The following is a 12,621-nucleotide window of genomic DNA, read 5'->3' as shown; positions in this document are numbered from 1 at the left end:
CTCGCATCTTCACTAAGAGTGCATTCTACTGTGCGATTCTTTCCTCTCGCCAATCTCTTTCGTCTCCTTCGTTCGCTCCGCTTGACTGTTTTCACCGTCGCCAATATTTCCGTCCAGCACACACTTTTACTTTCTTAGCACCATCTCGTCCTTCCGTTCCTCGTGCGCCATGTGTTCATTACTTTCCACTTCACTCTGGCGTCGGAGAGAATATATTTACGAGCCCGTAAATAAAAGAAAGCAAATAAATATCGCTTTCTCTGGTCGTGATATCGGCTTCCGTCTCGTTTCCTGGTAATCCTCTTCCCGTATCGTGGCTTTAAGCGCTGGGTGTAACAAGCGCTTTGTTTACTGCCGTTGTGTTGCAGTTGACAGCCCTCAGAGAACTGCTGCACGCGTGACGATCGCAGCCCTAGTACGAGCAGACGCGTATAAGAAAGGGAGGGGGGGAGGGGGTCTTGCAAAAGGGAAAGCTATAGAACAAGTGCGACTGCTCTTTTACGACGCAAGGTGCTGATCCGGCAAATAGCACTGCGCCAGGAAGCGCAGCTGGGTTATGTTTTGCTTGAATTTTTTCTTCCTTTTTATTTGTTAAATAATCCCGTTCCCTTAATCTATGCAGCTCGTTTCTGTTTGTTTCCTTGCATGTTTGCTTCTTGCTTGCTTGTTTATTTCTGCCACTTTTCTTGAAACACACTGTAAAAGTGGCGGCCGTAATGGACGCGAGTCGTATTGCCACCGCCGGGGTGGTGCAGTGGTAAGACGCCCGACCACTGTGCCGGAGTACTCGGGTTCGAACCCGACCTCGACGGCTGCGTTTCGATGGAGGCGAAACGAAGAGGCGTCCGTGTGCTGTGCGATGTCAGCGCACGTTAAAGATCCCCAGGTGGTCGAAATTACTCCGCAGTCCTCCACTACGGCTCCTCCTTCTCCCTTTCCACCTTCCTCCCTTCCCTCACGACGCGGTTGAGGTGTCCACAGAAAACAAGTGAGACCGCGCCTTTCCCTTCCTATAAATCAATCAATCGAGTCGTGTTGCAATTCAAGCTAAGCCTTGGAAGCGTGCTCGAAACCATTGCATAAAATTTACGTCAATTACTTTTTTTTTTGTCCGAGATGTTATTTGGATGTTGGTGGAATACCCCGCGCGCGGCCGGCTAACCATCAGGAAATCACTCAATAACAGTACCAGAATCACGGGCTGGCAGCGTGCGAACGTCTGCGAGTTATGTCGAAGCTCGCTAACTTCAATGGCGACACTGATCAAAGGGCACTGTGGCAGCTCTTGCGACGCCTTCTTTTCAGCGGCATGCTTCATCTCCTTCTCCGCCCAAGGGGAGCCCATTCCAACAGGGAGCACCTGGGTGTGAATTATTACGTTGCCGGAATACCTTGAAGCAGTCCCGGACGCTTTCCACGATGACGGCAGCGGTCAGGTCCGCCGATGGACTTATGCCCAGCGAAAGCTAAGACCACTACTACGAAACCAAATGAGCAGATGCTTGCCGATACACAAGTGTGACTCACAAAGTGGAGTCACACAAAAGAGTGTGACTCCACTTCGACAGCTCCTTGAACATGGATGGCTTTCGCCCGACTCAGTACAAAAAAAATATAAGTGCAACGACGGATCTCGAAGGCTGTCCGTGCGCCACAAGCTAAGCTTCACACGTCCAGCGGGGACGCCCAGCATCGGAGCGCTGTCATTCAAACTCTGCGCACGAAAGAGATTCTTCACACGGACAACGGCACGCCGCGTGAGAAGCGAGAGCAAACTGCATCGCCTTTTCTGCTGCGCATTTCCAAATGGACTCGCGTAATTGAGGCGTCCATGTAAGTGAAAAGAAAAAAATGGCAGCCAGCAGTGGGCTTGCGGTGAAGAGGGCGTCCATCGCGCCGCAGAAGTTCCCAGCGCACAGCGATGCGTAATCAATCGGAGCCATAATAGATCCGCCAGTGAAAGTTTCGCAATCGCCGGCGTCGTCTGCTTGCTTCTACTCGCCGTCTTCTGCTAAGGCACGTCTTCGTCATGACGCAATCGACGAGTCTCCTCACGGTTCGTCTGCTTCTTGCTCGCGCGTGAGGAAAGTGGCGGCAGCCTCAGTTTCGCACTCGGAAAAAAAAAAACGGAAATGCAGAAGCGCCCTCAAACATCGCGTGTGCGTACTACGCGCCGGCGTTTACCTATTAGACACGGTGATTGGAAACGCGCGCGGAGAAATCGACCTTGCACAGCTTTCGCCGACCTTTCTCCCTTTTATGCGCTTACCGATCTTTTTCTTTTTTTCTTTTTGCGCAAAGGACAAAGTCTGTTCCTATAGCCGTTCACGGTTGCTGCTGTCCGTTCGCCCGTTTCGGCACCCAGGAGAGGTCGCCAAGTTCATCCCTCCACCACAACCACCAGCAAACTCGTGACGCACGCTCGCAGCCGGGTGAAGTCGGTTGCTTAGTATACAAGGTGCAGGATCTTTCGCGCTCAACTCGCCGCCACGCGCTGCGGCTTTCGTGCACCGTTGATTCAAAACGCGCGCGATGGCTCAATAGGCCTAGCAGCACTGCGGCGAACCGTAGCGCCCGCAAACGGGTCTGTAATTCGCCTCGGAAAATTGAGAACTGCCCTAAGCGCCCGGGCCGTACGCACTCGTGTTACCCGGCGCCTTTAGGCAAAAGGCAGCGCGCACGGTTGCGCAAGAATGACGCGGGAATCGCTACACGGTCTTCTGATGACGCGATACGCATTGCTGCATGTGTGTACGGCAGTTCAGCGCATGGTACCCGAAATTCGAAACCGAAGCGAGGAATTTAAGCTGCTAGGAAAACACGATTCGAAAATAGCACGATTTGTCCATGTGTAACGGCGTTCAAAAGAAATGGTTTACTGGCAGCAACAGATGAAAAGGGGTTATTATTATAATTTAATTACAACGTTTCAGAGTAAAAATTATCGACCAGGACGTGAATGTCATGAGAAAAAAAAATTAGCGTTAGCATACTCTTATGACGTCCTATAGGCATTCGGTTAATAGTGTCCCATCTGTAACGCCACAAAGCAACAGATGAAAAGGGTTTATTATTATAATTTATATTACAACGTTTCAGAGTAAAAATGATCGACCAGAACGTGAATGTCATGAAAAAAAAAATTAGCGCCAGCATACTCTTATCACGTCCTAGGCATTCGGTTAATAGTGTGTCATCAGTAACGCACAAACCTCAGATAACTTTTATGACGTGCCTATCGCAGTAGGAATAAATATTAGAGAGATTTAGCTTACCGTGATCCGCAATCCGCTACCGTGATCCGCCACCGTGCTTTCCACTGCGCATGCCCAGATCCCCTTGACGCCGATAGTTGGCGCCACATACTTGATGTCGGCACATAGACCTGTCGCGTCGGGACCAATCAGCTTGAGTGCCCCGCCCACGTGCGGTAGAGGGCCACGGTGGCGGATCACGGTAAGCTAAATATCTCTACTAATCACGTCCGAACCTCTCGAACATCAACGACGCCGTCTATAGAGCCCGTAAATAGAGGCAGTTTAACAAAGATTGGATGCTGGCCTTGTTTGTTCTAATGTGACGCAGAGGTTTCAGGGTGATTTCTTTGCGCTCGTGGGAACAAGAGCAAAGAAAGAAAGTCTCCGCTTAAAGTTCTCGGCGACCTTCATCAGTCGAGGTGCACAGAATGAAAATATGTCTCTACCGCGAAATCTCCCGCGTTCATGATCTAGAAAAAACAAAAACATTATCCAGGAAGGTCTCAAATTACATATGCGCACTACCTTTGCGATAAGAGGGATATTATTACACCGGTATCAAAGCGAATCGGGAAATTAACCTCATAACTTTACACACATAGAAAGAAAGAAAGCATGTATAATTATGCGAAAGGTGGTCTCATGATAGACTGCATCGAGGCCTCAGCGAATCAACTAGGTAAACATACTACAGCGGCAGCAAAATTAAATACAAAATGTCATATGACAGTAAAGAACAAACATGAGAAGAAAAAGAGGAGAGTTGCTACATAAGCTCAAGAAAACCAAATCCACTGGAGAACGACACGCTTCAATCAACTTTTGAAATAAAACAAAATACAGGACTGCGCTTAAGTCTATTCAAGAGCGGAAGTGACGAAAACCACTTTATAGCACTGTTTTCAGTAACCACATTGTCATTGGCATCTCTACTATAAATATCAATATCGCTACTATCATCATTATCAACTAAATTCACCGTCACTGTCAGTGTTACTATCACCATAATCATTGTCAATGACTGCATCATCGTCTTCATCGCTACTGTTATCCCCAAGGTACACAACGAGAATTACGATCGGTTTCTTCAGGGATTCATTCATGATTAAACTGCGCGAAAAAACACGGACGTACATGTTTTCTGTCTCTGTCCGTGTTTTTTCACGTAGTTTAATCATGAACGACAAGCACCATCTAGCCCGCCAGAAAACCTTCTTCAGGAAGCAAATTCCACGAGTCACACATGCAGGTAAAAATCGAGATGCGGAGCAAGGCGGAATTTTGACATTGCTATCATGGTGGATAATGCATAATGCTGACACATTATCGAGGAATTACCACTATAGGTTCTCTCACAAGCATACCTTAGGATCTCATTCTGCATATTTGCCAGGTTTCTTTTTTTCCGCGGTGCAAAAGGAAAAAAAAAAAAATTCTATTTGAATAGACTCCACCTGCTTTGCGAATGTGCTAACTTTAGCCAAAATTTTACGAATGAAATGGTTCTAGTTCTCGTAAATTAAGGTTAACATTGTCCTGAAACCACGGCGAAGCCGATTCGAAAGTGATTCGAAGAAACAAAAAATGATTTTTCTGTATAATATCTTATTTCCTTTTTAACATAATTTAAAAAGCAAAACTTGCACAAAAGAAAATTGACATTGAGATCCAGGCAATCCTAAGGGCCGAAATCATCTCCCAGTTTCCAAAAACGGAATTTTTTAGAGCTTTCTGATCAAAAAAAGAGTCTAATCCTACTTAAACCTAGTTAAACTGAACGTACCACCGATTAACAGGCTCGACTATGGAACCAGGGCGCTCGAGTTCGAACTTGACCGGTTCGAATTCGCTCTTTTTATGGTTATTTTTTATTGTTATTATTGTGGAAGCAATACTCGGCTAAATTACCCCCAAAACGGCCAATTCCTAGTTTGACCTTGTGAGGTATTGAAGGTCATCATATCCCCCCTCAGAGGCTTAAGAAGACTACAGGTGGGGCCTCGTGAAAAGCTTGTCATTCGACGACACCTGGCGAACTCGGGAGTTGCATCACGGAGAATAGCTCCCAGTTCGCAGGGGTCAAGTGGATGCAGCTAGCACAGAACCGGGTTAAGTGGAGAAATATGGGAGAGGCCTTCGCCCTGCAGTGGGTATAGTCAGGCTGATGATGATGAATAGCTCCCATTCTACTACTGCTCTGTGTATACTTGTGAGCACACGAAGGGTTAGAAGGCGGCCAAGACCGCCGAAATCGGCTGCCAGATGGACATTGCGGTGCGTCAAGCAACCAATTGAGCGCGCGTTCCAGCATGGCAGGCAGAAGCGGACGGACGCGGTGAGCACGTATCGCACCAGAATCTCCGAGACCTCTATCCATCTGGAGGAGACCTGTCCTCAAGGTGCGAGATGCACGCAGAAACGGCCGAGTAAGCCAAGAGACCAGCCCGTATCCGAGTGAGCCTTATACTGCCATCAATGTGTCGTCCTAGACAGTGTGATATGTCTCTCATTCGACGCGTTTCTTGCTCAACACGTACTCTCGACGATTAGGTGGACAACCATTTTTCCCCTTTCGTTTCCCTTTCATGCGAGCGCATATAATCGCGTACATGACAGCACCGCGCAGAAATAATAATAATAATAATAATAATAATAATAATAATAATAATAATAATAATAATAATAATAATAATAATAATAATAATAATAATAATAATAATAATAATAATAATAATAATAATAATTGGTTTACAGGAAGGGAAAGGCACATTGTCACACTTGTGTCTGTGGACACCTGAACCGCGCCGGAAGGGGTGGGGAGGAAGGTGAGAATGAAAGTGGAAATAGAGAAAGGGGAGCCGTGGTGGAGGGTCTACGGAGTAGGATCTTTGACGTGCGCTGACATCTCACATCACACGGACGCCTCTTCGTTTCGCCTCCATCGAAACGCAGCCGCCGCGGTCGGAATCGAACCCGGGTACTGAGGCGCATTAGTCGGGCGTCTTACCACTACACCACCATGGCGGGGCCTGGCCTCGTTTCTGTGACTGTCACGGTGACTATATATGCGCATTTGTAACGGCCCCGACTTGTCTGTAAAACAAAGCCTGATGTGGGGTATCCGGCGGCCAGCTGCGCTGCTTCTTACAGCCGTCGATATGTCGTCTTCTACAAGAAGCCGCTCGAAAAGCAAGTCGAGTTATTGCTGCCACTGCTCATCGTGGAAAGTGAGTAGTTCGGTTTCATTCAGTACCTATATATTCGGGTGGAGTAGTTTATGCACCCCAAACGGCGAAAACAAGGAACATCTCAAGTACGTTTGCGTATCAGGCGCTTCACGCCAGCCTATATAGAACCCTAAACCGTATATAACAGCTCTGAAAGAGCTCTGCTGCATTCCCTATGTGCGTTGCCAAGACACAACGAGACTGGTAACACGTTTCACAAATTTCCTTCGTGCTCTATATATCCGAACCAGCAAAGAGGCCACCCGCTCCCTCCAAAATGTTCCAGGTCGCGCAAGCGCTTACATTTTGCAGAAACTCACTTATTCCTACGCCTTGAATGTACTACATTTGTGAATTTCAGTCTTCCCGAGTCCCTGGTGCCAAGTGCTGTGCTAGTGGTGTCACTATCTCATTCGATATATGCGGAGGCACTATGGCACCACCGAAGCACACTCTATGGGCATACCTCACTTACCCATGTTGTGTGTTAATTTTAAGTTCAGGAATCTAAATGTGTGTGTGTGTGTGCGTGCGTGTGTGTGCGTGTGTGTGTGTGTGTGTGTGTGTGTGTGTGTGTGTGTGTGTGTGTGTGTGTGTGTGTGTGTGTGTGTGTGTGTGTGTGTGTGTGTGTGTGTGTGTGTGTGTGTGTGTGTGTGTTCGTGCGTGCGTGTGTGTGTGTCCCACCTAAGAGGGACAAATTTTCTTAAAAAACCTAAGCATTCTTCCCAACTGTAATCAAGTGAGCGTTGTCAAGCCATGCAGAATACCCACTGAGATGTTTTCGTTGCACCTACTTGAATAAGCAGTCGCCATTAAATAATCTTTTTAAATATTGCTCTAAACGCTCAGGTGTGAATAAAAAAACTCACGTGCGCCACCTAAATAGTCCGATCCACGTTTTCTCGATGACTTAGCCTAAGAGTAGCTCTTTTTTATTCGGCAGAAATGAAAGCTCACGAAGTTTAAAAGATATACCGCGTCACAGAGTGCCCCGTGCTCCCGAATGCGCTGCGATGACAGCGCCCACATACGCGATTGGCTAAACCGCTTTTAGATTTGAGCCTTCTGCGATGCCCACTACACGGTCCATATTCCACGTTTGCGTCGTTATGGAAGGTGTCGCTATCTCCCTGATCTCGAGTCACCTCATTGGTGGAAACGCATGAACAAGATGTTGACACCACTTCCGGTTTCGTAGTGGCAACATCCGGTTCCGGTTTCCCCCAATCAGATGACTCGAGCGCGCTTCCAGGAGCCCTTGACACTTGCCTAGCGACCAGCAGTGAAGCGAAGCTCTGTCGTCATGACGTCACAAGACCACGTGACGTGGCAGCGTCTACAGGAGCCATCAATCCAAGCTCCTGTTTTCAGATAGAAGGATGAGGCGAACCGAACTCACTGGAACCCTTCGGCCCTATTGTCAGACACACCTCCACAGAGTGTAGGTAAAAACGTCCCCGGAAAAAAGGTCCCCGGAAGATACGGCCCCGGAAAAAACGTCCCCGGAAGGAACGGCCCCTGAAGAAGCGGCCACTAGGAAGAAACGTCTCCAAGGCAAAAAAAAAAAAAAAAAAAAAAAAATACCCTGAACATGATTTCTTCCGTAACCCACATGAAAAAACAAAAGATACACATTTTGTGCCATCTTTTCTTGGACTTGAGTTAAATGTAATCATACTTTGGAACCTGCGTCCTCGTGGTGCCCGAGATGTTAACAAGAACTGCGTAGAAGCATGGTGAAAGAGCCATCTTTTTCTTTGTACGTTGCGTGGTTCCAAACTCCGCAGCTTGTTAATCAGTCATAAGACAGGTCTAATCAGCTTGGTAATACTGCCCACGGAGAAAGGTATAAGCGGATCGGTGTGTGGTAGCCTCGGGGAACCTCCCAATATAGAAGCCGTCAATAGAATCACCTCCCAGACATTCTGGTGACGAGGGACATTTTTTTCCGGAGACGCTTCTTCCGGGGCCTTTTTTCCGGGGACATTTACTCCGGGGACTTTTTTACCGGATCATAGCTAGGCGACGCAAGCACATTCGAATACTGTAGCACGCGGAGCTTAACGTTATATCTTGTGGTTTTCCTCCTAATCTGGTAGCTAGACAAGGTACTAAGACGTACGGATTAGGCAATATAGCCATCGATTAAAGAATTAGTGATCAAGCGAGCAGCAATAAGTGTTTAAGCGATCAGGCAGCAGAAGCATGCATCGCCTCAGTATTGGGGTGTGTTGGCGGTGCACTGGTCCAATATTGGGCCGTACATCGCCAAAGCAGTACCAATGTTGGGCCCTTGGTTCGTGCGTAGAGGGCCGGGATATAATTAACGCTAAGAAAGGAAGAAATTAAGTGGATAAATGGACAATGTGGTAGCCGCACAATTAGCCGCAACCAAGTCCCAAGTCCCACCAAAGCATATCGATCAAGAAAGCGTCAAGTTTTAATTCAATGCAGGGAAGTACCCGTCGTAGGTGAGTCTCTTTCCTCCTATAGCAGTCTCCACCTTATCGAATTTCAAGAAGCTATTATCTGCGCAAGTTTCAACTAAGCCCAGTCGGGCTGGAGGCTCGCACATCGTCATGAACGAGAGCAAAAACGCGTGCTGAATCGCGTTCTACGTCATGGCATGCCCGGACCAATCGGGGGGTCATTCGTTGCGAACTGCTGGCGCCGGTGAGAGGATCGGGAAGCGCGGGAGAGAAGCATCGTGCAAAGAATAAAATGGCTGAGCGCAGAAAGGATGCAAGCCGGCAGAGAGGAGGTGACAGCGCCTCTCCTTGCTTAGAGAGGGGTGCGGGAAGAGGAGGAGGGGACCGGCCGGCGTGCATCGCGCGTCGTCCTCTGCTTGCTCCGCGTCGTCTGCTCCGAGAAGTTTTCTCGTCTGCTCCGCGAGCGCATCATCACACGGGGAGTAGCGGTTCGCTCGCCTCTGGTCGTCTGCTCCTGCTGCTGCTTCTCCTAGGGCCTCCTCCGTGGTGCTTCCCACCGGCGTGGTGTCCGGAGTTCGGCAGCGGCTGTGTGCTTGTGTGGTGTACCGCGGAAACGGAGCTCTTTGGCCCATCTTTCGGACTCGGGAAGTTGTTTGGTGCGCCGTCCTGACACACAAGAAGAGGAGCTTTGGGATTTTTCTTTTTTTTTTCTTTAGATCATTGCCTCTCTATTCCGTCTTCCTCTGCCTCACGTATTGTCGGCGCGTCTGCTACAATCCGAGAGGTCGTCTGCTACACGCTCCGGACCCTCATCGTCGTCCGCTACATTCCGGACGACATAACCGTAGCGCGTACAGCGACGCACACAAGAAGTCGAAATGTTCAGGTAAGCTCTGCTGGCTGCCCCATTCATCCGTTTTCCTCGTCCTTTTTGCAGCACGCCTGAGTGGATGATCCCGCATTGTGTCCGATTCTCGCGCGTGGCCAGCATTTTTATTATTCTTCTCTCTTTGACCCTTTGGGCCCCCTTCTTTTGTGGCGGCGATCACGTGATGACTGGTTCCGAACGCATCAATCGTGGCTAGTGGTGCCCTGGATCGCTCGGAGCGGCCGCTTGCCCTGCGAGCTGCGACCGTGACTTGACAAGCCATGCATCATTTTTGGAAGGAGTGATAATTTTAAAGGAATTCCTCAAGGGCGGTCACTGAGGTTTCGGCCCCGTAATCACAGGGACGCACGCCTCCTTCTCTTTCGTGAATTTTTTCGCGCTCTTCCTTTAAATGCGTGCGCGCGGCTGCCATGCGGTCTCTGTCGTTCACAGGTCGTTTTAAAAAGCGTCAGCTATTCTTCGCGGGCGATATCGCTAGTCTTACAAACCTGTTTCGGTATAGCGTTCTACTGATTATTGGGGTTTGTCTTCGAGCGTAAAGTTTGCTACTACGGCAAGAAATAATTTTTGGCCATTTTCACTGTGCGTACTCCTTTTAAGAACGCAGCCAAGGTTGACTGACAATCACTGCAGGAAAGGCAAAAAAAAAAAAAAAAAATGGGCGCATGTATATACAGATGTTCCGGCGCTCTCATGGTGTGTATTACGGTAACAGTGAAACAAGTTCCAAAAAGTGAGCCGTCAGCTCTTGTGATGTGTTCTCCAGGCCGCGAGTTTCTTTTTCCTGAAATGTGTGGGAACTACGTGCAAAATATGGGAACGTGCGTTGAAATCAACAGCTGATTTCTGATCACTGCATGAAACGTTATAAAATATGGTCATTTGCTTCGAAAATAGCGGTAACGAGTGTTATAGAGCGGTACATACGTAACTGGGCAAGTACAATCCAGCAACTGTGAGAAAAACAATCTTTTAGCCCATCCAGTCGCCGATTGTTGCCGCAAATGTGAAATGTACAACATGGAGTCATAGCCCGCTGTCAGTATACGGACGCTTCTTAGGCGTGTGCCAGGCATCTCAATGCTGAACTTCGCACACTTCTGTTCTTCGGCCTTAGCAATACGTTCTGCCGCCTTGGCTGCTTTCTCACCTTGCCGTGCGGTACCATAAAGCGGCCGTTGGTGACGCCTGCCAAACTTTTCTGTATTTCGATTCACAGTGTTTAATTTCACGGATAGCGCACAATACTGCCACCGACCATTTGGAAGCCCCGAACGAAAAAATGAGGATGACGGCAATGGTTTCTTATTCGTACGTAATTGGTTTATCGCTACAAAACGTATACCAATCAAAAGACATAGCTCGAGACTTTCCAACTCAGAAGGCGTGGAGTAGTCCAGATGTTGTTGAACGAAACCGCTGCGTTTCTACCGTGTTGTTTTTAATATCACTTAAAGCTCTGGGGGGTGGAAAGCGGACGGAACATTTCGGAAAATTGCCGGTAATTTACTCTCAAGATTTCTCTTGACTTCATCGTCCTCGCTACGGCTCCAAGACTCTGTCCTAGAGAATTTTCTAGCGTTTCATGCACTAAAGCCTTGAACGTCGTATTGCTCGGGAACCCTTTACGTATCTCGCTGGGATGCAGAAGGTAACTGTCTGCATTTTCCGCATTACTATACGCTTTCGTCGGTAGCTGCCTTACATTTTCGTCGGCTCCTTCACTCTACGGCTAACGAGTGTTGTCCTATTACTCCGTAGCAAGAGGCTGTAGTGTCAATCAGTTGGAAGACTCGAATGTCGTAGAGTGCACGCATTATGAAATTGTCGATTAAGTGGGCAACGTCCCTTTGGGCCCATTTGTGGTTAGTGCTCCGAATGAGAGTTAGGCGGGCCTGCTCATACTGTCGCAGCAGCTTCATCGATTTTCAATTAGAGTTTTGTTTGCTGATGACGTCACAGCGGGTGCAAGAACATTTAAGGTATAATTTTTCCCTTTAATAAGAGCAACATTAATAAACGTTTTAAAGAAACGCCGTGAGCGTTGCCGTAACCAGCTTCGGTCCTCCGGCGGAGCAAGCAACTGTGCGATCTTTCACAACTGCTTTCTTGCAGACGATGCGTTGAAATTTATGCCGTTGGCCCGAATTCGAGTTAACGTCTCCTATCGCGCAGTTTGTTTGTTTGCTTTTCTCCAAGTCGTGAGGGTCGTAGCTATAGGAAAGGTCCTTAAACCCAAACATAATAATAATAATAATAATAATAATAATAATAATAATAATAATAATAATAATAATAATAATAATAATAATAATAATAATAATAATAATAATAATAATAATAATAATAATAATAATAATAATAATAATAATAATAATTTATTTCTATCACCCTATTCTTAAACAAAGGCGTCTATTGATAAGTGTGTTCATAATCTCGGGATGCTTGCTGAGTTTGCGATGACGCAAAACGTTCAAAACAAGACAAAGTTTATGTATTGTATGCCACTTTGAACCTATAGGTATTGTATACGGTCTATTTGATTATGTCGCTAGTTTATTTCCTCTCTTGATAATTAGTCAGCTTGCCTTTTTCAGGCCTCTAAGGTAACAGGCAATTATATGGAGCTACATGCTCAGATGAAACTTGATACCATCTTTCTTCAAGGGAATACAGCACGTTGCTGCAGTGATGACGATGCTCCCAGCCATTGCTAGTAGTATAGGTATTTGTGTATGTATGAACAATCAAATATAGGAGTTGGTATAAACAAGTGGATCCTGCGGAAAGACATGCAACGCGAATTCGTTCGAGGTCAG

General features: G+C 47.3%; 1 protein-coding gene across 1 annotated transcript in view; it reads left to right on the top strand.

Annotated features, from left to right (window-relative positions):
- The first annotated feature begins 9,379 nt into the window (after window positions 1-9,379).
- LOC146189816 (uncharacterized) overlaps window positions 9,380-12,621 on the top strand; it is an 86,411-nt gene continuing 83,169 nt past the window's right edge. Inside the window, exon 1 of the mRNA XM_084604573.1 lies at window positions 9,380-9,799. Within this exon, the coding sequence (XP_084460699.1) occupies window positions 9,792-9,799 (8 nt within the window). The 5' untranslated portion in view covers window positions 9,380-9,791. The remainder of the gene's footprint in view (window positions 9,800-12,621) is intronic.

Source organism: Amblyomma maculatum, chromosome 5 (genome assembly GCF_055883805.1).
Source record: "Amblyomma maculatum isolate TAMU_Amacu chromosome 5, ASM5588380v1, whole genome shotgun sequence".
Classification (NCBI taxonomy): domain Eukaryota; kingdom Metazoa; phylum Arthropoda; class Arachnida; order Ixodida; family Ixodidae; genus Amblyomma; species Amblyomma maculatum.
The sequence above is the reverse complement of the archived record's forward strand: the minus strand, read 5'-3'. Positions and strand labels throughout refer to the sequence as shown.